At 34.4% G+C, this 25,172-nt stretch overlaps 1 protein-coding gene across 2 annotated transcripts in view; it reads right to left on the bottom strand.

Moving 5' to 3' along the window:
- LOC145664360 (uncharacterized) overlaps positions 1-25,172 on the bottom strand; it is a 359,106-nt gene that overhangs the window by 20,557 nt on the left and 313,377 nt on the right. The window contains exon 2 of one of the 2 annotated variants that reach the window (XR_014127421.1): positions 20,820-21,230. Coding sequence is in view for 1 of the 2 variants with exons in the window: in XM_081730997.1 (XP_081587123.1) it covers positions 20,904-21,230 (327 nt within the window). In the remaining variant the exon portion in view is untranslated. Of the gene's footprint in view, positions 1-17,036; positions 21,231-25,172 lie in introns of those variants that run through there. The other variant, XM_081730997.1, reaches the window with a different exon arrangement.

The following is a 25,172-nucleotide window of genomic DNA, read 5'->3' on the forward strand; positions in this document are numbered from 1 at the left end:
TGACACCAAGATAAGACGAAAAGTAAAGACCAACAAGGGTGTACAAATGCTTTCTTTCGGAGTTATAGGCTGCCGAAAACTAGACAAAAAATGAACTTTAAACGTCCATAGCTCCAAAACTATGGGACCTACCGTAGTCGGGTCAAGACTTTATTTAGGAATTAATCTGTGCTCATCCAAATATCTATGTATCAGAATCTTGAGTTGCTTCCGCGACAATTTTTGTAGAGGTAGTTGATGAGTACTTCAAACTATATGCCCCTAGACAAACTGCCTCTATAAAAACTGTTACGGAAGTACCGCAGAATTCTTAAACATGGATATTTGGATAGGGTACATACTAGTTCCTAAATAAAGTCTTGACCCGACTACGGTAGGTCCCATAGTTCTGATGTTACGGACCTTTAAATTTCATTTTTTCATGTTTTCGGCAGCTTGTAATACCGAAAGGAAGCATTGGTTGGTCTATACTTTTGTCTTATCTTGGTGTTAGGAATCACCTCCCAAACGTTGTCGGTGTTGTTTAGAAACACTCTACATATATATTTGCGATTTCATTTTGTTATTTTTCGAAGTCCTTTTAGCACGATGGCTCAGTGGAAGAGCGCTTACTTTTGGTAGTTGGGTCCCTGTGGTTCGATCCCTGGCCCAGAGATGGCGTAGGTCAATGAAAATATTACCCATGGGCCACCGTGACCCACCACCCACTATGACCCAATCTGACCCAATCTGACCCAATCTGACCCAATCTTTCCACCAAGACCCACTCTGATCCACCACCTATCAAAACTCATCGTCATCAACTCTGACTCATGATCCAGGCCCTTTTGTTCACTGACTAAAGAGTTTACATTGTAATAAAACAAGGTTGTGAAATTATCACTAATCGGAGTTGGAATTTCTACGGCCAATCGCTCAAGCACCACTCTGTTACAATACCGGTGGATATATGACTTTTACGATATAAAATGGTAAACTGTTTGTATTGACCGTATTATGAATTTCAATTTAATTATCATATATAATTACTTCCTTGTTGAATTACAGGTACTTTTCAGTGAAAAATAGGATAAAATTTGAAAGTCTCAAATCAAGGTAAAATAGGTAAACGTAAAGGGAAAAAAAAATGTATAATTCGACTGTCTCAAAGCCAAGTAAGATATCCTATAGCTATTATTAGAATTACAAATATAATATCCAAAAGTACCTGAAGTTCTTTTTTCACTTCGATACACTCATCTCAGATAAGTAAATAGAAACAAATGAAAAAGGAAGAAAAATGGATTCCTTGAAAGTAAAACGAAGACAAGTTCGCTAATGTTGAGATGTTGTCTACAATACACTGAGCAGAGTGGGTGGGTGGGTCGGAGGGTCAAAGTGGGTCACGGTGGGTTGCAATGCCCATTTCCTGTTGACTCATGACCCACGTATCCACTCACAAATCTTCACCCACTTGACCCACGACCCACTGACCCATTCCATCTTTGCATAGAGCAAGATGGCTCTGTGGTTGGGTCCCTGTTTCGATCGCTGGTCAAGTAAGCTTGTGGTGGACAACATTGTTTTCGTGAGTTTTTTCGAGGTACTCCCGTTTCCTACCACATTCTCATTCGACCAATATTTCCATCATAATTCAATTGCCTTAATCATCTATCTCCCTAAACTTAAAGGTCATAAACGTGGGACGTTAAACTAAAATATTTCCTTTTATTTTGTAAGTCCATAGATTTCCACTTGAAAGTTATTTAACTGACAAGTAGATTTTTCGTTTTATTATTTCTATTAAAAGCAGGGATCTGTGAAGCGTTTTAACGGCGACAACTTAAATTTATTGAGATATTAATATTTATATTGCACGTACATGTTTCTTAGACGTCTGAATATACTGAAACACGTAATATATACATATATTACTGACTTCATTTTGTTATTTGTCGTAAGTACATAGATTTATAATTGAAAGTTATTTAATTGACACTGAGGTTTTTCGTATTATTATTGTTATTATTGTTATTGCTATTAGAAGGGTGCGAGGGAATCTGTGAAGCATTTTAACGATCCTCAATCTGGCTGACCGTTCACCCGTTGGTTTTAATCTTGTATTGCAAACTGACGTTCAGTCTCTTTTTTCCTTCTTTTTTTTTCATTCAAAGCTAACTATCTATCTTCACCCTTCAACTTTTATATATTCTCCATATATGTATGTACAAAAATTAATCGCAAAAGGAAAAAAAAAAAAAGACGAAATGAAAGCGGAAGATAGTAACGAAGAGAAACAGTAACGAATTTGGAAACGAACTTTTTTTTTCCCACTCATTCCGTTCAACCATCCCTCCCTCCTTGCTACAGCACCTTTCGTTCGTGCAATCAAACATTCCCCTTACGTTCCTTCACACTCTTTTGCATCCAAACGCCTGGTTTTCTCTTTTTCTCTGTAACCTCATCCAGTTGAAAACACCTCAAAAATTATTTCTTCCGTTTTTTCGAGCACAAAATTCAATTTAGCTTCGTCTGTGTCGAGCTTTTAATTAAATTTCTTAGCCAAGCTTTAATTCAACATTAACAAACCGTTTCTTTCTTTTGCTTTTTTTTTTTGTCTATATTATTCCAAAAGAAAGTTTTTTTTCTAAAAAATAGTGAGACAAGAATAAATTGAAAAGCTGCCATCTCTTTTGATTACTTTTAATAAAAGAAATACGAGTAGATTTTTATTCAAAATGATATATATATGAAGCTTTAAAAAGTACATATGAAAAAAGGATAGAAATGTGTATAAAGAACATGTTGGAGAATATCTCTTATCTTTTGTTCATTAATTAGTTTTTGCGTTCCAGTGGATATTACACTCATGATTGGCAGGGATTGTACTCATGATTGGCAGGGATTGTATCTTGACTTGTGTTTAGACAGTTTAATCTGGACATCCCTTTCTTTATTTTCATGTTAGTGTCTTTACTGAAGGATGAAACTATATGTTAATGAAAATATAATCAATTTCCTTGGCAAGCTCTTGACTAACATCCTTATATAATTTGTTTTGATATTGTAAAGTTCAGTTCATGCAGAGGTAGAACATTGGTAGACTAAATAATACACGGGAACGTTTTTTTGCTATCGAATTTTATTATAATTTTCTTATTATAAATGGAGTAATACAAAATTACTTTAATATAAAAGGTTTACTAATGTTTTCACAGAGCTCTGAGCAAGCTAGGTGGAATGGATTTAAGATTTTTAATGCTTTAGGCAAGCAGAGGGGGCTTTAAAATCCACAAAGGTCAATGTAAGCTGAGTATCTGAGGTTAGAAGTATTACGAGTGTATGATTTGAAGAACGGAAACTTTTCCTTTTTTTTTAACCAAAATGATATTTCATAGCGAATATCTACACGTTCAACAGAGTAATCCGTTTCATCCACTAGGAAGTAAACTTTACAACTTTACAATCAATTGGTTTCAACAATGATTCATAGCATAATAACACAAATTTAAAGGAAAAACTATTTTTGCCAGCAGAAAGGTTTTTTTCTTTATTCATTTTCTCAAAATCAATTAAACAGAATGTTTCCTTTCTTCAAATGAAATGTTCGTATAGTCAACCTACAGAACGCTCGATTTACAAATTTGGGATGATGAAACTCCACATGCAATTTACGAAATTTCCCTCAACTCTCGAAAAGTTACTGTGTATTCTGTCTTTTGGGCCAATAGTGTAATCGGTCCTTATTATTTTGAAGACGAACAATTTAATTACATTACTGTCAACGATGAGCAATACATGAATACATGTGTGGTAATCCATTTTTTGTAATCTCAACTGACAAATCGTGACATAAACAATTTTTACTTTATTCAGCAAGGCTGTTCCAGCAACTTGCTACACAATTCCTAAACTTTTGACTTATTGGACGAAAAGCTCTCCAAACTCGTTCTGTCGAGAAATGGTGATGTGAACTGGCCGCTCAGATCATGCGATCTCTCTTCAGAGTTATTTTCTTCGAAGCTAGATATACCTCAAATCTCAGTTCCTTGAGAATACGCCAGGAACAATACGTGAACTGGACTGGAAAATTGAAGGCATCATTGTGAATTTAGAATGCTAGGCCTATATATGTACAAAAGTCGTGCTGCGAAGTATGATGCATATAATTGCTTTTCACAATAATAATAATAATAATAATAATAGTAATAATAATAATAATAATAATAATAATAATAATAATAATAATAATAATAATAATAATAATAATAATAATAATAATAATAATAATAATAATAATAATAATAATAAACTTTCACTCTGCCTGTTTTTTAAATGTTCATGTTTTCGGTAATATCTATGATGCCAATGAGAGAACTGACATACAATAAATACATTATTTAAAGCAAACTTCCAACGTATGTCCCACATAAGTCTTAATACACTTACATAAAGATTGCCTCTTTGAATTTTCCCCAAAGGTATGGATCTATATTAGCTAGCTGTAGCAGTAGATGTATTACCGCGGAGACAATGCAGACCTTTGGTATCCACAACATGGATTTCTGACTCGAAAATACAACATATTGTAAAGTCCATGGAATTGAGATTAGGTGGCTGTGATGTTCACACCCAATCTACACTTCTAAAAAGTAAATCTTGTTTGAACGTGATTTGGACACTTTCCAAAAACAACTTTTGGTCATTGTTTAACACAGTAATGGTCAAATTACGGCCCATGGGTCAAATACCGCCCTTTGAAAGGCTCTATTCTGCGCACTACGTAATTGCTAATCTAACGAATGAAAAGAAAAAGATGGTTGCTTCGAAAGATTTGTAGTAAAAACAGACTGAGAGATGAGTTTTTAACTTCACTTCTGAAAATCAATGCACCTCAGTACATCACTGCATCAGTGCATCTCAATCAGTATATTATGAGAAACTTGAATCGTTACAAAGATTTTAATGTATTACAAAAATTATCTTAGTATTTCAAAAATTTTATAAAATGTGCCATTGACGCTTTTAATACATTTTATTGGTACTTCTAAATATTTTTCTTTGGTCCACTCCTTAAAATATTTGCCCACTGCTGGTTTAACATGTCCAGAAATGTTCTGAAGTGCTCTATCAGTGAATAAAACGTGTATAGAATATCCTAATAGTGGTTAAAATAAAAAAGGTATTCTGTTTGCTTGTGTTGCGTTAACCATTATTTCTCCGAAGATTAGCACTCTTTTCCTCTAGCACTTAGGCATTGAGTTGGAAATTCATGAGATAGCTCCTGTGGGTGGGGAACACCTAGACTCAGTATAAAGAAGAAAGATGATAGTAGAAGAGAAAGAAAGCTACATGGCAGATTCTGGAAGAAAAGTGATTAAATATAAATGCCATAAACAACTTCTTGTTTCTCTCCTCACAGTAACTATGGCAGAGCACGCCACTCCAACAGCAGTGACAGCAAAAATCATAGTCAATACATATGATAGCTCCCAATATTACTTTGTACAGGATAATATTACTCTGTATAATTTATTCTGCAATGTCAATTTTAGCGAAAGAAAAGTACTAGCAGTGAAACAGATGCACTTTCAACTTTCATATCTAGGCCTCGTTTTCAAGTACCCAATTCTCAACTCTGGTTCGAGGCACTCAATTCTCGGTTCCGGATCCGGGTGCACGGTTCTCACTGGAACTGAGTATTTTTGGAACCAGGTAACCCGGATCCGAAATTTTCTGACCATCCCTAATGTACCCCAAAATCTCTGTCGGGAGGCGTGGGAGATCGAAGCTCAATTTTATAACCATTCACCATTTCATTAACCGGTAAAAACTTCTGCATTGATCAGTGAACCTTTCCATTCCGTTCTTTTATTTTTCTCCCTTTCTTGAGATTTTCCGAATTAGGCATTTGATTACTATTGTCAAAACGTAGACACAAGATGTCACTAAACAAGAGATGAAAAGGCTCCATTTTAGGGTGAAAAATAGCTAGAAAATTATTCGTGAAATCCCTTATCCATATTTACTATTGTAAATTTTGACATGTAGTTTATATAGTTCATATTTTCAACAAGAGCAAAATTTACAATTACTAGTACTACCACTACCACACAAAACAATATTCTCTATTTACGTCTTTGTTGACAGGTTGCAACCAATCCTTAACCGCAAGGATCATTTTACACTATTTTCTGTACTTCTGTTATTATTTGGAAGCAGTACCGTCATTTTATGTTTTGCTTGGATAGGTTACGACACTTTACGTATATAAGCACAGTTTCACATTTTTCATTAGTAAATTATTATGCTAACACCCACTTCATTTTAACTCACACGTCTACAGCTAGTTGGCTGGTTATCGGAAATGATGTATAGTTACGCTTATCAATGGAAGTTATGCGAACTGAAGGACAGAGAAGATTTGAATTATTCTTCGTTAGAGGGCAAGGGGTAACAGAAAACAAAGTAGAGGGATACCCAAGTTGTTTACGTGCCAATATCAAACTACTTCGAAGTAAAAGTGTTTAATTTGAAAAGGAGAAATTTGCAGCACAAAAAGTCGCTAGATGTGTGAATAAGTGATTAAATAGTTATTTATTTGCCAATCGGAAAATTGCTCTTAGTCGCTGTCCTGGAAGCTAAATCTCCTAGATTCAGCAACTTTTCCCCCAAAATTAGCAACATTGCATTTGATATAATAATAATAATAATAATAATAATAATAATAATAATAATAATAATAATAATAATAATAATAATAATAATAATAATAATAATAATAATAATAATAATTATTATTATTATTATTATTATTATTATTATTATTATTATTATTATTATTATTATTATTTTGAACAGCCTCTGAACTACTAATTTTTACACTGAGTATGTCACGAGACACTGTGTTTATTGATTGACCTATTATATGTTTTCATATTCAGTATTTACATATACATATTTTAATGAAAATAGAAGTTACTGCTCTAAAAAGGGCGCATTTTAGAAGAAAAACGAGAGTATCGAGGTACTATTTTTTAAAAAGAAACTTTTAAAAAAACTAACCGTTTTCTTTTCGAGAATTGTGAGCTTCTTCGTGGCTATACAGTTAGCGTACGCGCCTTGAGCGTGGGAGACCCGGGTTCGATTCCCGGGAGGAGCTCATGTGGTTCGGATTCCATGTTAATCAGTAGGTCCCGTCTCATATAGCCTCGCTGCTGAAAGGGACTTTAAACTCAAAATCAACTCAACTCTTTTCAACAATTGAGAATCGAAACAAATGAAGTATATTTCTTATTGGAAATAGAAAGATTCTTCTTCCTCGGAAACAATATTTTTAAGGGTTGATAGGAACGAAATGAAATATTTAGTTTAACGATCCACGGTTATATTCTTTAGGTTAAAGGAGACCAATGATTAATGCAAATGAATGATTATGAACGATGACCGAGAATTGAACCTGGGACCACGTACACTAAAGGTGCACGCGCTAACTACTACAGCAACGGGTAAGGCGAAAGGTTAATGGAGGTTCGAGGTACACACATTTCATGTCCTAAAATACATATTTCCAAAATCTGACTGTTCTAGGTCCTATTATATTTTCTTCAATTCTTCCAAGAAAATGGCATAACATACTATACTCTATTATATGTAGAGATTTTAATTTTTAATATACAGTTTTTTAAACTGCAATTTCATTCCCATCTGAAGATGGGTGGACCACAGAAGGTAAAGCCTTCTCTTGGGCCATGCGTATTTATTTATTTGTAGTTTCATTTGGAGATGGGTAACAGGATTTTTTATTTATTTATTTATGTGTTTGGCTGGGTACAAAACAAAATTACAAAATACAAAACAATACAAAATAAAACAAGAAAAATGCATCTTATAACAGGCAATGAAGTACTGAAGTGCTGAAAAATTTTCTTGACTTCATGGTAATAGTTCAGAGAAGAAATCCATGAGAATAGTGAATGTGCTGAGCAGATCTGGAGCGACTTTCAGCTTTAGCATGTAGGTGTGTAGCGTGTGTACTATGTTGGTCAGGTTTAAATCTTTCAGAAGTTGAGGAAGTTCTTTAATAGTTTGGATGATGTCTTCAGAGGATGAATTATCATCGTGGCATTCTTCGGTATTAAAACTGTGATGCTGCGTGATACTTTAGGCTCAGGTCTTGAAGTGGATGTAGGAGTGGTGTCTTGAAGAAATGCTGAATGTGAGATTGTTCTTGCTGGTGTTCTTTACCTGTTTGCTTCTAGAATTTGTTGTATTCGCAATCATCTAACAGCTAATATTAAATTAGCTAACATCTAGCATTAAATTAACAGGATTTAATAATTTAATATATTAGAGTAACATTTATTTCGTAGTTCATAGATTTCAGTCTCCCTTTTACTTATATACTTACATTTTTAAGTTTTATCACTTTCTTCCTTTTTAAAGTTAGCATTTTGATTATATTTTTGCTAAAAAAAAAAAAAAGTTGCCTGGGCGTTGTTCCTGTGTTAATACCTACTGGGACAATTTCTATTAACAATTGTTAGGAGGACATCTTTAGACATTCTAAACGATGACGACATGTCATTTCTAAAACAGTGTCCAAACCATGTTCAAACACTGATTTATTTTACGCAGTGTAGGTCTTAGCGCCAGAAAATTTTAGTTTTAGTTAATAACATCAATATTTGCACCGACTTCGTCACGAGTGATCCTAATTAGACCCGCGGTGTGAATACATCCCACGATAAGCTGAATGCCATTGTCTTACATATCATCTGTTGAAAAGGAAACAATCAATATTTGTGTCAACGTGGTACAGTTAGCTGCAATTTCCCAGATGGCTTTGATACCATATCCCAATGCAGTTGTACATAATTAGCTTTACAGGAAATACGCATTTATAGTTTGGTAACTCTTGCGACACAGTGAAATTGAATTAATATAAAAGGATGATACAATAATCTTTTCTTTTTAACTAATTGCAAATGCAGTTGGATGCAGATTGTAGATATGTGAATGTTATTTGAATGTCGCTCTGGGATGTATAGAAATGAATGAATATGTTCATGAAAGGAGCTAAAGGGATTAAATAATAGTATTTCTTACGAGAATAGTTGTAAAATACGGTGGGCAGCACATAGCTACGACAAATAAGATATGCACTCAACAAATAAGTCACGTATTTTGTGAATTGGAAGAGGTCGCACAAGAGCTTACAATTAGATATTCGAGAATAAAGCCAAAATGTTATATATTAACTTCCTGTAAACGACTATAATAGATTAAAAAAAACATTTAGTGATTCAATCCCTTCTTCTGAACAATTTAACTTGAAACTAACGAATCCCGTTGGGAACACTCGGTCGGAAAAATCTAAAAACTTCATCAGGCCAGCCACCTTGAGTAAGATTTTAATCATTCACTCTAGGCAAATGTCGGAATGGTACCTAATATAATGGTCCCAGACGGCTTCCTTCCTTTCCCATTCTTTCTGTCTCCGCAATTCTCCGGGTAGTGTAATTGCCGAGGAACGTCATCCATCATATTTGCCAGGCTAACATGATTATACTTGATTCTGAAAGCCCAGAAATCTAATTTTTAATCTTAATCCTCGTAACTAATGAAAACGAGAATTGTGATATAGAGGATGGATAATTCAACTTAATACTCCGTTGTAACTTTTAAACCAATAGACAAAAAACGTTGAAATTTGTACCATCCAAATATCGGAAGAGGGGCATCGTTTGGCATTCTCTGTGATACCACAAGTTTAACAGTGTTGATAACCTAACCTAAAATTTTATTTTTTTGTTTATGAAATTGTAAGTAGGAACTTTTAGTATATTTCAAAATATAATTTTAACTGGACTTCCCTACAAGAGATGATAAAAGAAACTTGGTTCCCGATTTTAAACGACGAGTTTTCGGTGAAAACGAAAGTGCAAACAAATAGAAACTTTAACGTGCTGTAAAATACAATTTTATCATTTGATTAATTTTAAATGAGGGAAAAATAATTATAAGATATTTTTAGTCAGAAATATTATTTTAATAAGTACTACAACTATGTTTTCAAGGGAACGACTAACTGTTACGATAATTTTAAAGAATTAGTTTCCTTCAAGAAATGAAAGTACAAAGAAATTAAAAAATATATATACAAATAGAACAAAATTATCGTTTTTACACTTGTTTTATTGTGTTAAATAATAATAATAATAATAGTAAATTTTATGTATTAATACATACATACATACATACACACAATTTTTATAGATATAGTTCTTGTTTACAACTTGTTTATTTGGTAGCAAAATCTTTGTTTTAACCATCTGTTCGATGATCTACGTTTTCTTTATTTAGTAATAAATTGTATAATGCATATGTAAACACCCATTCATTAATTTCAATACTATGAAAGGTTTAAAATTCTTTATATAAAACATCAAAAGTTTACACATATACCCAAGCATTATAACAAAGTATATTGTATGATAACTCAATACATTCATGTTCATTAACATTCTTCGATTTTGAAAACACGCTGTACATAATATTTTGTATCGTAGTGTCCAATTTGGAATATATAGTAACACACATTGTTTACTCACAGAAAAATAGCATTGATATTCCAAATGATTATTTACATTGAGGGAAACTAAATGATGTCCACACTGATGATTATTTATACACATATTTCTTCTTTCAAGAAAATGTCTTTTTAAGTACGGTATTGTTTAAATACTTGTTCACTGGTAGTTTTCTTAATGAAGAAATTCTATACAATAGTATTTAAAGATTCATTGCTTTCAGTTAAAACTTATGTAAATTTCCTTTCCAGAACATATAGCTCATCATTCACAAAGTAACGGTTTACAAAGTTTATAATATTCCAATAATTGTTTCGCACGAAGCTTACTCACTTCATAACCACTACAATCACAATTCACTTCCTTGAATATAAGAATTTTATTACAGTATTTTGCAGCACGAGTTGTATTTTCGTCTTCTTGTTCAAATGGTATTTCATCTGGATATCTGTAGTATCTTCTAAATACAGATGTTCATATTGGTTCTTGTTAAGGATATATCCGTGGGACAGGACATGTGTAAAATGTGAACTCCAAATATATTTCACCACGAGAAACCAATTTGAAGAATGTACTACAATCTAGCAAGCAACTCATGTCCGAAGCCTAAGCACATTAAAACCCTGAGAAAAGTGTCCCTCAAAGAGGGGCCCTGTTTCATTAAAACTCTCCCTGAGGATTTTCCACCATCTACAAGCAACTCACATTTTAATGTCTAGCGAAGGGTCCGTATCTGTTAGAAGACCCTCCTCAACCATGTCCAATAATTTACCAAGTGTCTCATATCCTAATATATATAATTCAATGTATGTATTAATGCACAACATTTTATCAATATTATTATTTAACACAATAAAAGAAATGTGGGAATTGTTGTATTTAACTGTTTTCTTTTTCTAATTTTTGTTGTTTGGTTTCCTGAAGGAAATTCGATTTTTAAAATTCCCATAACAGTTATTCGTTCTTTAGAAAACATAATTTTTTTGCTTTTTAAAATAATATTTTGAACCGTTAAAATATGGTATTATATAATTATTTTTCCCTCCTATTAAAATTAATCGAAAGACAAAATTACATTTGGCATCACGTTACAATTTGTATTTGTTTGCACATTCGTTTTAACTGAAAACTTGTTTAAAATCGCGAACCAATTTTCTTTCATTTGGGTCATTTCCTGTAGGAAAGACCAGATAAAATTATATTTTGAAATATACTGAAAGCTCTTTGTTAAAATTTCATAAACTAAAAAATGTAATTATTAATAAAAACGATGATGTTTAACTACCAATAACATTAATATAAATGTTAATACCTTACTATTTTCAGGGAAAACAATAAAACTATTATTTCAATTAATTCATGAGTAAAAGGGAAAAATTTTCAACACTTTCATTACAAAATAAAAATGATTTCTATGTTTTTATTTCAGGTTTATTCTATTTACAACACACAATAATATTATTTACAATATTATACATAAACGTATAAAGCACAATACATAATATAAACAAAAAATGTAATCAATAAACACAAATCATATTACGTACTCTAAACGCAAAATTGAAAACATTAACTATATACATTATATACACACAATATTAGAAATGTTCTGTAAAGTCCCATTTATCACTTTTAATTCTCTGTTTATTCTGACAGTACCTGTACAAGTTTTAGATAATATTTCCCATTTCTCAACATTTCATGTCTTAATATGGCGTTAATATGAACTTACAATATTCACGAAATAATTGATACTTCACTCCAGGCTTCACAATTGCATACCATGCTTCTGTCTCTAAAGTTAACGAATTTGTGAAGAGATATTTGTCTCAATTGATTTTAATAGTCAAACTTACAGCCTTCACACAGTCAAACCTACAACCTTTGTGCCCTATTCTTCTACACTATTCTTGACAAACTTTTCATCAATACGATAAGATGAATAGTCATACTTTATGATGGTAATGCTTTTGGGAATGGTGATGCTGGAGAGGAAGGAGAAGTATTTGCTGGTGGTGTTTTGGCTTCATTTCTTCTAGCTCTTCATAAAGGGTAAGTTATTCTTTTTCTTCTCCAATTGTTCTGCTACTACTGTTTCTGCTACTGTTCTAGTCACTGCTGGTGGTGCTACTACTGTTTGTGTTGGTGCTACTACTATATTCTACGAAACTCTCATTATGTAGTCTTCTCCTCTATAAAAGGATCTGGAGATTGCAACGAATGATATATTTTCTTCCACGGTTTAAGCTTCTTCCTGGGAGATTCAAATAAATCAAAACTACTGTCCCAGTCAGGAATATTGCAAATATTTTGAACCTCACTCTCGAAAGACTGCGTTATTAATGCATACGATCTTCTCCATAGGTCAATATTCAAAGAATTTTACATTGATGTCTTAACACGTAATGCTTTTAAAGATATTTTCAAAACGATTAAAACATTTTTATGATGTCATTATAGTGTGTCATCTAAATATTTTCATAACAAAGTTCTTACTTTCCCTCATATAATTTTAAAACAATTTATTATGTGAAAATTTTAATAGCGTTGTTAGTTGAAATAATTTTCACCTTCACATGGTTAATTACAATAACAAACAGGGTTATTGCCCTATGCGAGGTGAAACAAGTTCTACCACCACAAGAAATTCAGGTGTGTGAGATTTTCACAAACAAAAAGTGTATTTGCCCGTTAAATTGTTACTCCTATTATTACACACGTTATCCTGTGCGCCGTGGAATCGAAGGCTTGTGAGACTTCCCCTGTTAACGCGTTCTATGAGCAAACGTGCAGCGTATCCGATCCTACTAACCGTACTCCTAGATCGGGCCACCCCATCTGTGTTTCCCCTGTGTTCCCGACGCTTGCATTTGTCCGGGATTTTCCCTCTTCGCCACTGCTGCTACCATATACAATAAACAGCTTTGTGGTGTTTTAAAAAGTTCCAGCTACACCGTATAGGCAAATGACCTCGCGCTAGCCTATTGGCGTTTGATTATTTTAGATAGGCAGAAGTATACAAATGTTATAACCTTTCATGTTTGCTAGAATTATAATATTACATGTTATTGATATTAGCTGCGCTTTCAAACAATAATAATAACAACAATATATATTGAGATGTAAGTTTAAGTTAGATTAATTGATCATATATTCCATATACGTAATTTATACGTTCACATTACTACATATACATACTATGTACAACAATATATTCAATTTCTAGCATGTTTCATTGTTAGTACGTGTTGTGCAGTCCTTTGCCAGGTCCCAACTACCATAGAATTCTAACATATGAGTTTCTCAGACACTTACTGTAACTACAAAACTCTTGTCTCCAACCTCCCCATCCATTTGCCAACTAAATCTTATCCTATACTTAAATACTTTAAAATTCTAATACAAAGCTTTCCCTGAGGTCTCCTGTAGCTACAAGTTCAAATATACCGTTGCGTACCACCCCCCAACAATCACCCAACCAATTTCTATCCTAGTTCCAAGTGCACTTAATTCCTAAAACATGTTGTTACCCGAAAGGCCCCTACCTCCTACAGCACCCACCCTAAGGATAATCCAGCCGTCTATCAAACACTCCTATCCTACACCCAAGTATTCTGAATATCCTAATATATATTGCTCCAAAATAACCATTCCTCAACACTATGCTAGTTATCTCCCAATACTGTGTGACAATCAGCACCATGTTCTATTCCAGTGTCAAACAACCTGATATCCAAATACAGAAGCTTCCAAAAGTTCTCCAATCCCTGCAAAATTAAATAAACCCGTGCAAACTATTCCTTAATCATACACCAACCATCAAGCAGCTAGCTCTTATCCTTGTCCAATCAGCTTAAAATCCTAATAACAATCTTTTTAGAGATCTCCTTCCGCTAAAAAACTAAATAAATCAATTACAATCATCCCCAGCAATCGTCCTGCTTTCAACCAACAATACATCGTTCAGCACCCAACAAACTCTTATCCTGTAGCCCAATAGGCAGAAATTCTAATATGCGACCTTCCCAGAGGTTTTCTTTCACCCTACAAAACCAAATAACCATGTACCACCTATCAACAATAGAATTACAATACATCACGAATCACCCAAACTTTATCCTGTAGTCAATCATCCGAACAATAGTTTACCTATTAACCAACACCCTAACAGCACAATTACGTAGCAGGCATATGCCTATCATGTTTCCTCAGGTACATAGGAATGTGTCCAGTATGTGCCTTATATTCTTCTGAGAGAGCAATTACATGGATGGCGAGTGATAGTCACAGTCTATGTCCGCCCCTATGCACATGCCTGACATATACCGCCTAGTATGTTCGTGCCTAGTATGTTCTAGGTAGGTTCCCCATGCCGTAAGCGTCAGTGAACCACAAAATTACTAACCCCAATATACTAAATCGCCTATATGTGTAATGTGTTTACATTAAAGCGAGTCTAAACAACATTTTAAACAAGTAAAAAAATGTAGGACTACCCTAGAGTGGGCACGAACCACGAACCTTTGGATTACTAGCCGCGTGCTCTTCCGACTTGGCCTCAGAGGCGATGAAGAGAACGGCGCTTGTAGAGGGATAAATTGTTGAGGTCTTTTGCATTCGGCTAATCAGAGTGCTCCTTTAACCGCATGTATTCGACTATAACCGTTTGGGATCAAATAAAATGTGCTTGCCATGTAATTTTATAACAAATTGATAAGTGTCTATTTACTTTATTTCATGTTCTTTCCATATTCACTTTCAAATGATCGGTGACACTTGCCACCTAATAAAGTTGATGTGTTTATTGCTTCTAGCACACAATCGCTGAGAAAGAGAAGCAACAAATGCATCAAATGTGGGAGATTAATTTCGAACTCCTAAATGGCGATGCCTAACACATCTTGTGCTGTTAGGGTATCAGAAACAATATATACCTAAAGAACGTACCTAGAACATGACAGATATATGTCACAAGTGACATAAAAATAAATGACAGAGTGCGAAACGAAGCCAGGTATAAAAATGCTATATTTGTGGTACATAGTTGCAAATATCAATTAGGTGTAACAAGTACCTGAAACTGTAGGTAGCTGAAGTACATGCTTAGCACATGATTATCATATGTGCCAAGTGTCAGGTACCTATAAAGTAGCTGGTACACCTAAATGACACATGCGTAATACATCTAGTGCTGTTAGAGCAATACACCATCCATCACCTAACCAGTCTTATCCTGTACCGAGACACCCTGAAATTCTAATACATAGATTTCCAGAGGTCTCCTTGCTCTTACAAGACCAAATAATCCTATACTGCCCACCCCCAACAAAAGGCTACCTATTATCCAGCAATACAGTTTGTGCACAATACCAATTCTTACCCTGTGCTCAAACACCCTGAAGTTCTAATGCATAGTCTTCCAAGAGCCTCCTTTCGCCAACACCAATAACCATATACTGCCCATCTTGACAAAAGGTTACCTATTAACTAATAATACACGATCATTTGCCAACAAACTCATATCCTAATTCCAAACACTCTGAAATCCTAATACATAGCTTTTCCAGAGACCTCTTTCTCAAATAAATAAATAAATAAATAAATAATCATGTAACGCCCATCCATTAATAATATTCTATCTATTAACTAACAATTCACCGGTTACCGATATCTCCCAACCAACTCCTATCCTAATGGAACATCCTGGAATTCTCATATATAGTGTCCATTGCAGAGAAGACCACCCGCCACTGCAACTTTAAATAAGCCCATGCTAACCACAGAATTCCTCTTATATAGTGGCCCTGCAGGGGTGGCCCTCTTTCCCTGCAATTTCAATTAAATCTATACCAAAGAACTCCTATTATAACATCTACCAGCTTGAAACCCTCACACATACTGTTCCTCGAAAGGGTTCTCTGACCATTTAACACTCTTAATGAACAGTGTGCAACAATCTACCAAGCATTTTATATTCTAATACATAATACCCACAGAGGGACCAGCGAAATACAGTTCCTTAGAAAAATAGATGAAATGAAATGGTAGAATGGAAATGTGGAAGGAACCAATGAAGAAACACGATATTTTTCATCATTAGTCTAACTTGTCACAATTGAAATCATACTATGAAGCCATAGAGTTAAGGGCTCTACTACTGAAACACCCTGCCTCGTTATCAAGTACAACAACTTATATATATTGAATTAATTTTTATTGCTTCATAATCCAAGATTGTTCGAACGAAAAATTTATTTAGAGAGATATAAAATAAAAGAATTACTAACTGGTTCATATTAGCTTTGCTGTATTAAATAACTTGAACTAGAGAAACAAATCAATGAACAAATCAACGTTTGTTATTATAACTGTGTGATAGTTTCGCTAACTAACTGAACATATTGGTTTCATCAGACATTGTATGTGAAGCCAATCTGTTCAGTTAGTTGGCGAAACTATCACACAGTTATCATAACAAACGTTGATTTGTTCATTGATTTGTTTCTCTAGTTCAAAATAAAAGAATACTCACATTAGTAATAAATATTGATGTTCTACTTCTAAAATACAATATATGCCACTATTTTCAATGCAATTCAGAGATAACATTGAGGTACCATATCATAACTTTTAACTTTTAAATAATAAATCGATTTAAATGTTATAAGTAGCAGTTAAACGACGATAATCACTATGTACTTTCTACAAGGGCGGGTGGGGGTCAAAAAAGTGCAGAGGTCAATGAAAGGTGCTAGGGCCCATCTGGTTTTACGTAATTTCATTCTAACTTATAGAACGCTCACATTTTTTTACAACGACAATTTCTGATTTTTATGAGGCCATATGGGCCAAGCAAATTAATAATGTGTGTGTGTGTAACGCCAAATTAAGGACCTCGCTTTCTCTGAGGATGGAAGCTGCCAATAATTAACCCGGTTCAAGGCAAATGTATTATGTTACGTTAATCTTATTCTATTTATTTCCATGGTCCGTAATTTTTATTGCATTTGCGTATCATAGTACATACATATCATTAAAAATAGAACACGGACATATTAGCAAGTTAAAATTGTCATCCGACATAGTATTGCTTATAATAACCATCGACGTGTTATACCTGACGTCTCGAAACCTTCATGACATCCCATGACAAGTCACCAGAATAAGAAAGTTATATTTATATACCTTCCAATATTACAACATGGCCCTCTAGAGGTCTAAAGCTAGGTTGCCATGTTGCAAGAATCTTGTAGCTGTCATTAAAAAAATCTTGCAGCTTTACAATATTTCTCCATGTAAACAGTCTTGGAAGGGACGTGAAACAAATTTTTTCATCTTGTAAGGAGTCAAACCATGTGCAACTCTCTGGGTCGTCTTGCTTGCTATCTGTTATTACCCTCCCATTGACATAAAGAGAAAACCAGTTTTGCCGCTTCCGAAACGACGAATTCTTTTGGACGGGGAGGAAAAGCGCGCCAAAATACACGTTTTTAATGAGGAGGTTCACTATTTGTCCACTAGAGTGCAGTGCTGCAAAGGTGGAGACATCTTTCTTGCTTTCAGAAAGTTGTACTGTGTAAATAGTAAATAGAAAGATGGGGTTGCAAGATTTTTTAATGGCAGCTACAAGATTCTTCCAGCATGGCAACCTAGCTTAAGGCATATTTACAAAGAGAAAGTAAGACAGATAGTGCAAAAATTTGGCTACGTCTGACGACTTATGCATGCATTACTACTCCGGTTGACCGGACAACGTAGCGTTTGTGGGACATTCAAGTTTATAGCACGATATCACTCAAGTGAAGGTAGAAAAAATATGGATTTTCGATTTCGCTTTGGTCGCCTCAGGAGGTTCGAAGAAATACACAGGTTTATTTACACATAACCACACTCCGGTTGACCTTATAGGGGCACGAATGCAAGTGTGCAGGTAGACCCCTTCGTAAACCATAATGTATGTGGTCTTCCATAGCATATTGAAAGATTTTCATCTGTTTCGTATACATGTAAAATAGTTTCTAATGAAGATCTTTGGTTCCCGAGATGTGGACCATCAAATTTTGGGCTTGAAGTTTGGTCAAAATTTTTGCTATATTGTAAATGCTAATGATACTTATAATGAGGATTTTCTAAAAATCAATAAAGAAGATTTCTTCCACTATAGGAACATTTGATAGATTAGTGTTAAATACGTCAATGCACTATCTAGAAGACTGATTGATAAATTTACAGTATATCTCCATCCTCTGTCAGCAGCGAGGTTATATAAAACGAAGTCTACTGTTTAAATGTGAAGCACTGTACTACGTCACATGTTCTTTTACGGGAATCACATCCGGAACCTCGTGTGCCAAAGGCTCTCATCAGGAAGCCCACTATCAGTATGTGAGATTTTAATTTTAAGATTATTATTTTGAACATTAAGGTAAAATTCTTAAATTTGAGGTTAAACTGATGCCAAATAAGAACAATAGCGGTACTTTAGGCTTTATACACACACGCTACTTTCGTGGCTCTGACACACCAAGTATGTGAGGTACATACCCTCTCATATCCCAAGTATGAGATTTTAACCTCGCCAGTATTTTTTCTTTTCTTTTTCTTTTTTTGGCAAATCAAAAATCTTTTGACTTCTGACAGGCACATTCGTTTGGTATCAGTTTACATAACAATAATACTCTAGGCTTTCTGGGTTCCTCACATTCCAAGTATGTGAAGTTTTAAGATCACCAATCCTTGTTAAAGTTTAAGCAAAAACACTTTTTAATATTTGAGGAGCACAACTGTTTAGAATCAGTTTATACACCCTCAGGAAGTTTTATATACCCTCTGATAGCGCAAGTAATGAGGTTTTAATTTCACCAATTTTTTTAAGGGTTTAACCTCAAAAAAGTTTGTTAAATATATCAAACAATTTTAGCCCAAAAGATATTTTATCTTTTAACCTTTAAGAAATTCAACCTCGGCACACATTTTCATGTGTAGGATATGGATAGCCATCGTTAATTTCATCATCACCCATGAAGATGTTAACGGATCGAATCCATTAACAAACTCTACCGATATAATCGTTGTACTTGTCCGTTGAAAAAAAAAAAGAATTCGAAACTACGCCATTATTCAAGAGTTATCAAATGGATAATGATGAGATTAGAGTTTAGCATCCATTTTCACCAGTGAGGCTGTGTGAGAAGTGGACCTAAAACATATCGTCGGATTCAAACCACATGAAATTCAACTGGGAGTCGAAACAGAATCTAACGCGCCAGTTATCGTGAAATGAAATGAAATGAAATCTTTAAGTTTAACGTCCCGCGTTTATGCCGACTAGGCTAAAGGAGACGGTGATGATGAAATGAAGGAAACTGGAGAACTCCGAGAAAACATACGCACTCGGTGTTTGTCCACCACAAAGTTCACTTGGCGAGAGTTGGGATGGAACCGAGGGCCTCATTCGCCAGAGGTGAACGCTCTATCAGTGAGGCAACGCGGCTCGCCAGTTATCGTGTCGAGTTTGGGAATTATATTTCAAAAGAAAGGGATATATAAAAATTATACACTTTCGTTGTATTTAATCGGGGTACAAAGACATCAATCTTTGAAAATGGATATCTTTGAAATGGGACAGACAGACATACCGACTTTTAAAGTCCACTAGGATGATCCTAGAAATATAAGTCTATCTACGAAGGGAGTAAGAAATTTCAAGATCCGGGATGAAATATAACATAGTAACAGCTGCTGGTAGTAGATCTATTAATATTAGACAAATTTTGGGCGAATTAGACTATCGTGTTAATATCCACTGAATGACAAATGATACACACAATTTCAACTTTCTGATATAAACTTCAAAATTGTACACTATACGTCAGTTATAGTAATCATATATTCATTTATTTTACTTATATTATTAAATAATGATAATACAATTGCAACAGTCCCACTAAAAGGTTGAAAAGCTATAAAAATGAAAGTAAATACTAAGAGAGCATAAAAAGTACACGTTAATTATCGTACTTTCACAGCTACTTGTGTTTTTGAATGAATACATTTTCTAATTTTCTCGATAGGATTTTTTTTGAAAACTTTTTTTAAATCTTCTGTTTCGTTTCTTTGTTAGAAAATTAGTTTGAACTCATCATCATCATTTGGACATTAAAAAAATGATTGTTATCATTGTGCAATCTGCCTTTTCATATAGACATTACACACGAACAGAGAAGAGAGAGTACGTGTATGCAATACCTGCAATGATGCAGAACTGGTGGTGAAAGTCGTCTAATTGGAGCTGGTTTTGCATGTATAGTGAATATGACATCATTTCCTGCTTTAGGCGCCGAGGTCAACTGTTGACATACATGAAACGGCCCCTTTGGCTATCACAGAGAGGGAGAAGAGGAATGAATTGGTAAGCGGTCGCCATGTTTGCTCATCAGATGCCCCACGGCTCTCGTCTGATATTACTCTGACATGTCGCTGGTAATTTCCGGTAAAACCTCCCCCGGTCTTCTCTTCAACAAATCTCCCCTTGAAATGAAGGAAAGGAGGGAGGACAAAGATGGAGAGAGATTTGTAGGGATGCTGCTGGACTGAATCTTCCAGACAAGTTGCTTCTAATAAGACTCCACCCACAGTACCCATTAGGAAGACGTTTTCCTGGAAAAAGAGAAAAAAAATCACTGGAAAATTTTACACAATGGCGATTGACAATATCAAAGTACATTGTTTGCAAACTACGAATTAAAAATACTAACCACATACATCAGAACTAAATTAAACAATGTAGACACCAAATGACAAAAATACATTTCAAAATTTGAAATACATTTCACGAAGTAACCTTCTTACATATAAAAGTATAATTCTATTCTCATGATACGTCAATAATATATATCATACACCGAATTAACATAACTTCTTCTTTCCCGCATTAGAAGTCGGAAGACGCCTACTTGAACTAATATTTCTTTAAGAGAAGAATCGTGTTTATTGAAGTGGATTGTTTACTTTTGTACTTCAGATATTTTCTTCACGTTCCAATCTTTGGATAAAAAGGTATGAAATTTTATATATATGAGGATTCTTTTGATGCTCAAAATACAAACATTACATTCATTTGCACGAATTTTGGAAATCCTAGCCTGAATTCAGGAAACGAAGAAAATTATTAGGAAGCAAACATTACATTCACTTAAACGGGTTGTTTGGAAAGTCACCTAGAAAGGATAAAAAATATGAAAATTGCTATGATACAATTATATGCATTTTTTACTTGCACTAATTTTTTTCAAGTTTTATTGGAAAGGGAGAAAAATAATAAAATTATTATTATATTTTTATTCTGAATCATTTCACATATAGGCACAATATTCGGAATATGGGGTCTTCACACATAATTCGAATATTTCCATCACTTGCAGGAATGTTTGAAATTCCACCACGAACGGATGAGAAGCGAATTCAGTATGGCAAGAGCAGAAGGAGAGAATGAAGTTACGTAGAATACAAATATCTAATGCACTTGCATTAAGTCTAAAAAGTTCCACTACAAAAGAGGTGGGGAAAATGCGGAGTTTATTTAATATTGCATGCTTCATTTGCACTAAATTAGTGCTGACGATACCGCATAAAAAGAAAATTAGTGCTATTATCAGAAGCTAAATATATTCGATAATTTTTAATTGCGGTATCGTCAAAGGAAAAGAAATCATTTCCAATTCCTCATTTCTATCAAAAGATACATAGCACTAATTTTCTTTCTATGCGGTATCGTCAGCACTAATTTAACACTAATTTTTGGCATGTTTAAAATTAGTGCCAGGTTCACGGAACACTTTCGTTGCATTTAATCGAGATAGAAAGACATCAAACTTTGAAACTGGGTCTTTTTCGCTTAAGACATCTGTTGTTCACTTGCTTGATTTCAATACGGAAGAAATGGAAGGAGGGAGAAAAAAAATAACACGCGGGCCATTCGCTAATATAGATTATAGGCTGATCCTTGTACTTTTCTAAAACTAAATCCAGCCATACTTGGCGTATTCATCCCACTGAAAAGAAAATTTAATGCCTTCAGTTTAAACGAAGTGCTCCAAACATATTTATTACAGATATGACGAGTATAAAGGAGTACATTTATCTTAGATCTGTAACAGCTAGGCTGTTCACTGAGTTATGCACTATTGCTAGCGACAATGTTAATTTTGTCATATTTCATATAAGTAAATTTGTGTTTGTTTTATATCTATACTTTTAAATATGATGGAGACAAACAGCCTAGCTCCTGACGTCCTTATTAAGCTGAAACCAATCAATCAATCAAGCATTATTTTAAGAACAGTTGTTGATTTTACAAGCATAGTTTAATAGGGCCGCGGTGGCTCAGTGGTCGAGCGTTCACCTCTGGTGCATGGGTTTCCGGGTTCAAACCCTGCTACCGCCAAGTGAACTTTGTGGTGAACAAACACCGTGTGCGTGGGTTTCCTCGGGGTTCTCCCGTTTCCTTCCACTTTCTTCATTCCACCATTTCATTCATTTCTCATAATCACCATCTTCTTTAGCCTAACCGGCATAATCGTGGGACGTAAAACTCAAAGATTTCATTTCATTTCATGGTTTAATAGTAACTAAAAGTTTTATTTTAAATTGACTGTGAGAGCTGTAGTTCATTGCAGGAAAATATTTTTAAAAATTATCTTTGGTCTGATATTCCCCTGATGAATATATTGCAAATAATATGATTATGTTATGTATTTTACACTTTGTGGTTGTATACCTTTAGAATGTTAATACTATTTGACAAATTCAAAATTCATCACAATTACTGTTCTTGCTGTTGTTATTGTTGTGCTGACAGCTCAGTGAGAAAAAGTAATAAATATGAATAAATAATTGACAACCAACTGGTGCATTGTTGATTGGACAGAAATAACAGATTGATTCTGTGAAATGTATCCCTAAAAGTTTCATTAGATGCCGTGTATTAATTAGCATTTGATGCTATTAATATTCAAGAACAATGTTAAGTTATGGAAGTGAATTCATTTGCAGTTTTGATTTATTTATCGATCTTTAATTATAACCGATATTGTAGGAAAAATGTATATTTCATGGATGATACAGTTCGCGCTGAAAAAATGGGGAAATTTTTCAAGAATTTGCGAGAACAAAATGTTGTATTAAAGTTTACTTGTAGACTAATCATTTCTAAATTGAATGTGAAGAATTACAAAAGGAATTTGAAACCTTGAATTTAAGTAGCTTTTCAATAACAAATTTTTGTGGGGGAGATCAAGATGGCTGCCGCACAGATAAATATATGAGCATTGAACTTGCACTTTTTCAATTATAATTTTAACAATAAAACAATTACAGACGTCGACTTGGCTCTATAGCTGCGAATACCTAGGTATAATAAGAATAGAATAGAATAGAATAGAATAAGAATAGAATAGAAATTTTGTTTGTCTTTAAATAGATTAGTTCAATGAAACATTGCTCCTAACATCAGAGATGGCGTGGGTCAATGAAAACTTGACCCATGACACATTGAACCCAACTCACTGACCCACTCCCGCCCATCACCCACCATGGCGCACTCTGATCCACTCAGACCTATCACGCATTATGACCCACCATCCACCAAAACCCATCTCATCAACTCTGGCTCATCATCCACACCCTTCTCGCTACTGACTTTACTGAGTTTACACTTGAATAAAATAATACTGTGAAATTATCACTAATTAGAGTTTGAATTTCTACGTTCAATCGCTCAAGCACCGCTCTGTTACAATACCAGTGGATCTAACCTTCACGATACAAAATGGTAGTGTTTATCATGGGCCATGTTACGATGAATTACAATTAAATTATCATATATAATTATTTCCTTTGTTGAATTACAGATACTTTTCAGTGGAAAATAGGGTGGAATTTGAAAGTCTCAAATCAAAATAAAGTAGGCTAACGTAAAGAGGGAAAATGTGTAAAATTGGACTGTGTCTCGAAAGAAAAGTATTAAGTCCCATTGTTACTATTACAATTAGTACAAATATTAATATTCAAAAGAGGCTTAAGTTTTCTTTTTCACTTAGATATACTCATCTCAGGTAAACAAATAGAAAGAAATGAAAAAGAAAGAAAAATGGAGGTCTTGAATGTAAATCGTAGACAAATTTACCAGTGTTCAGAGATGCTGTCTACAATGCACTGAAATAGAGTAGATCGGTGGATCGAAGTGTTTCGGTGAGTCGTAGTGGGTCAGAATGGGTCAAGGTGAGTCGGTAGATCAAATTGGGTCAGTGGGTCATGGTGCATGGGGGTAGCAGTGAGTCACGTCCTGTTGACCCACGACCCACGGACCTACTTACAAATCTTGATCCACGACCCACTGACCTACTCACAAATCTCGACCCACGACCCACTGACCCACTCCATTTCTGCCCAACATGGTTGCTTCCAGCGGGTGGCAAGGGGGCAGTTGCCTTTCTTAGATTTTCAATGGATGTTTAGTTCTTGTAAATACGTGTCAAAACTTAGTAATTCGCCTATGCTTATGCATTGCGGAAAACGGAGCTTCAATACATCATCGCTAGT

Source organism: Thermobia domestica, chromosome 11 (assembly GCF_964235325.1).
Source record: "Thermobia domestica chromosome 11, izTheDome1.hap1.1, whole genome shotgun sequence".
NCBI lineage: Eukaryota > Metazoa > Arthropoda > Insecta > Zygentoma > Lepismatidae > Thermobia > Thermobia domestica.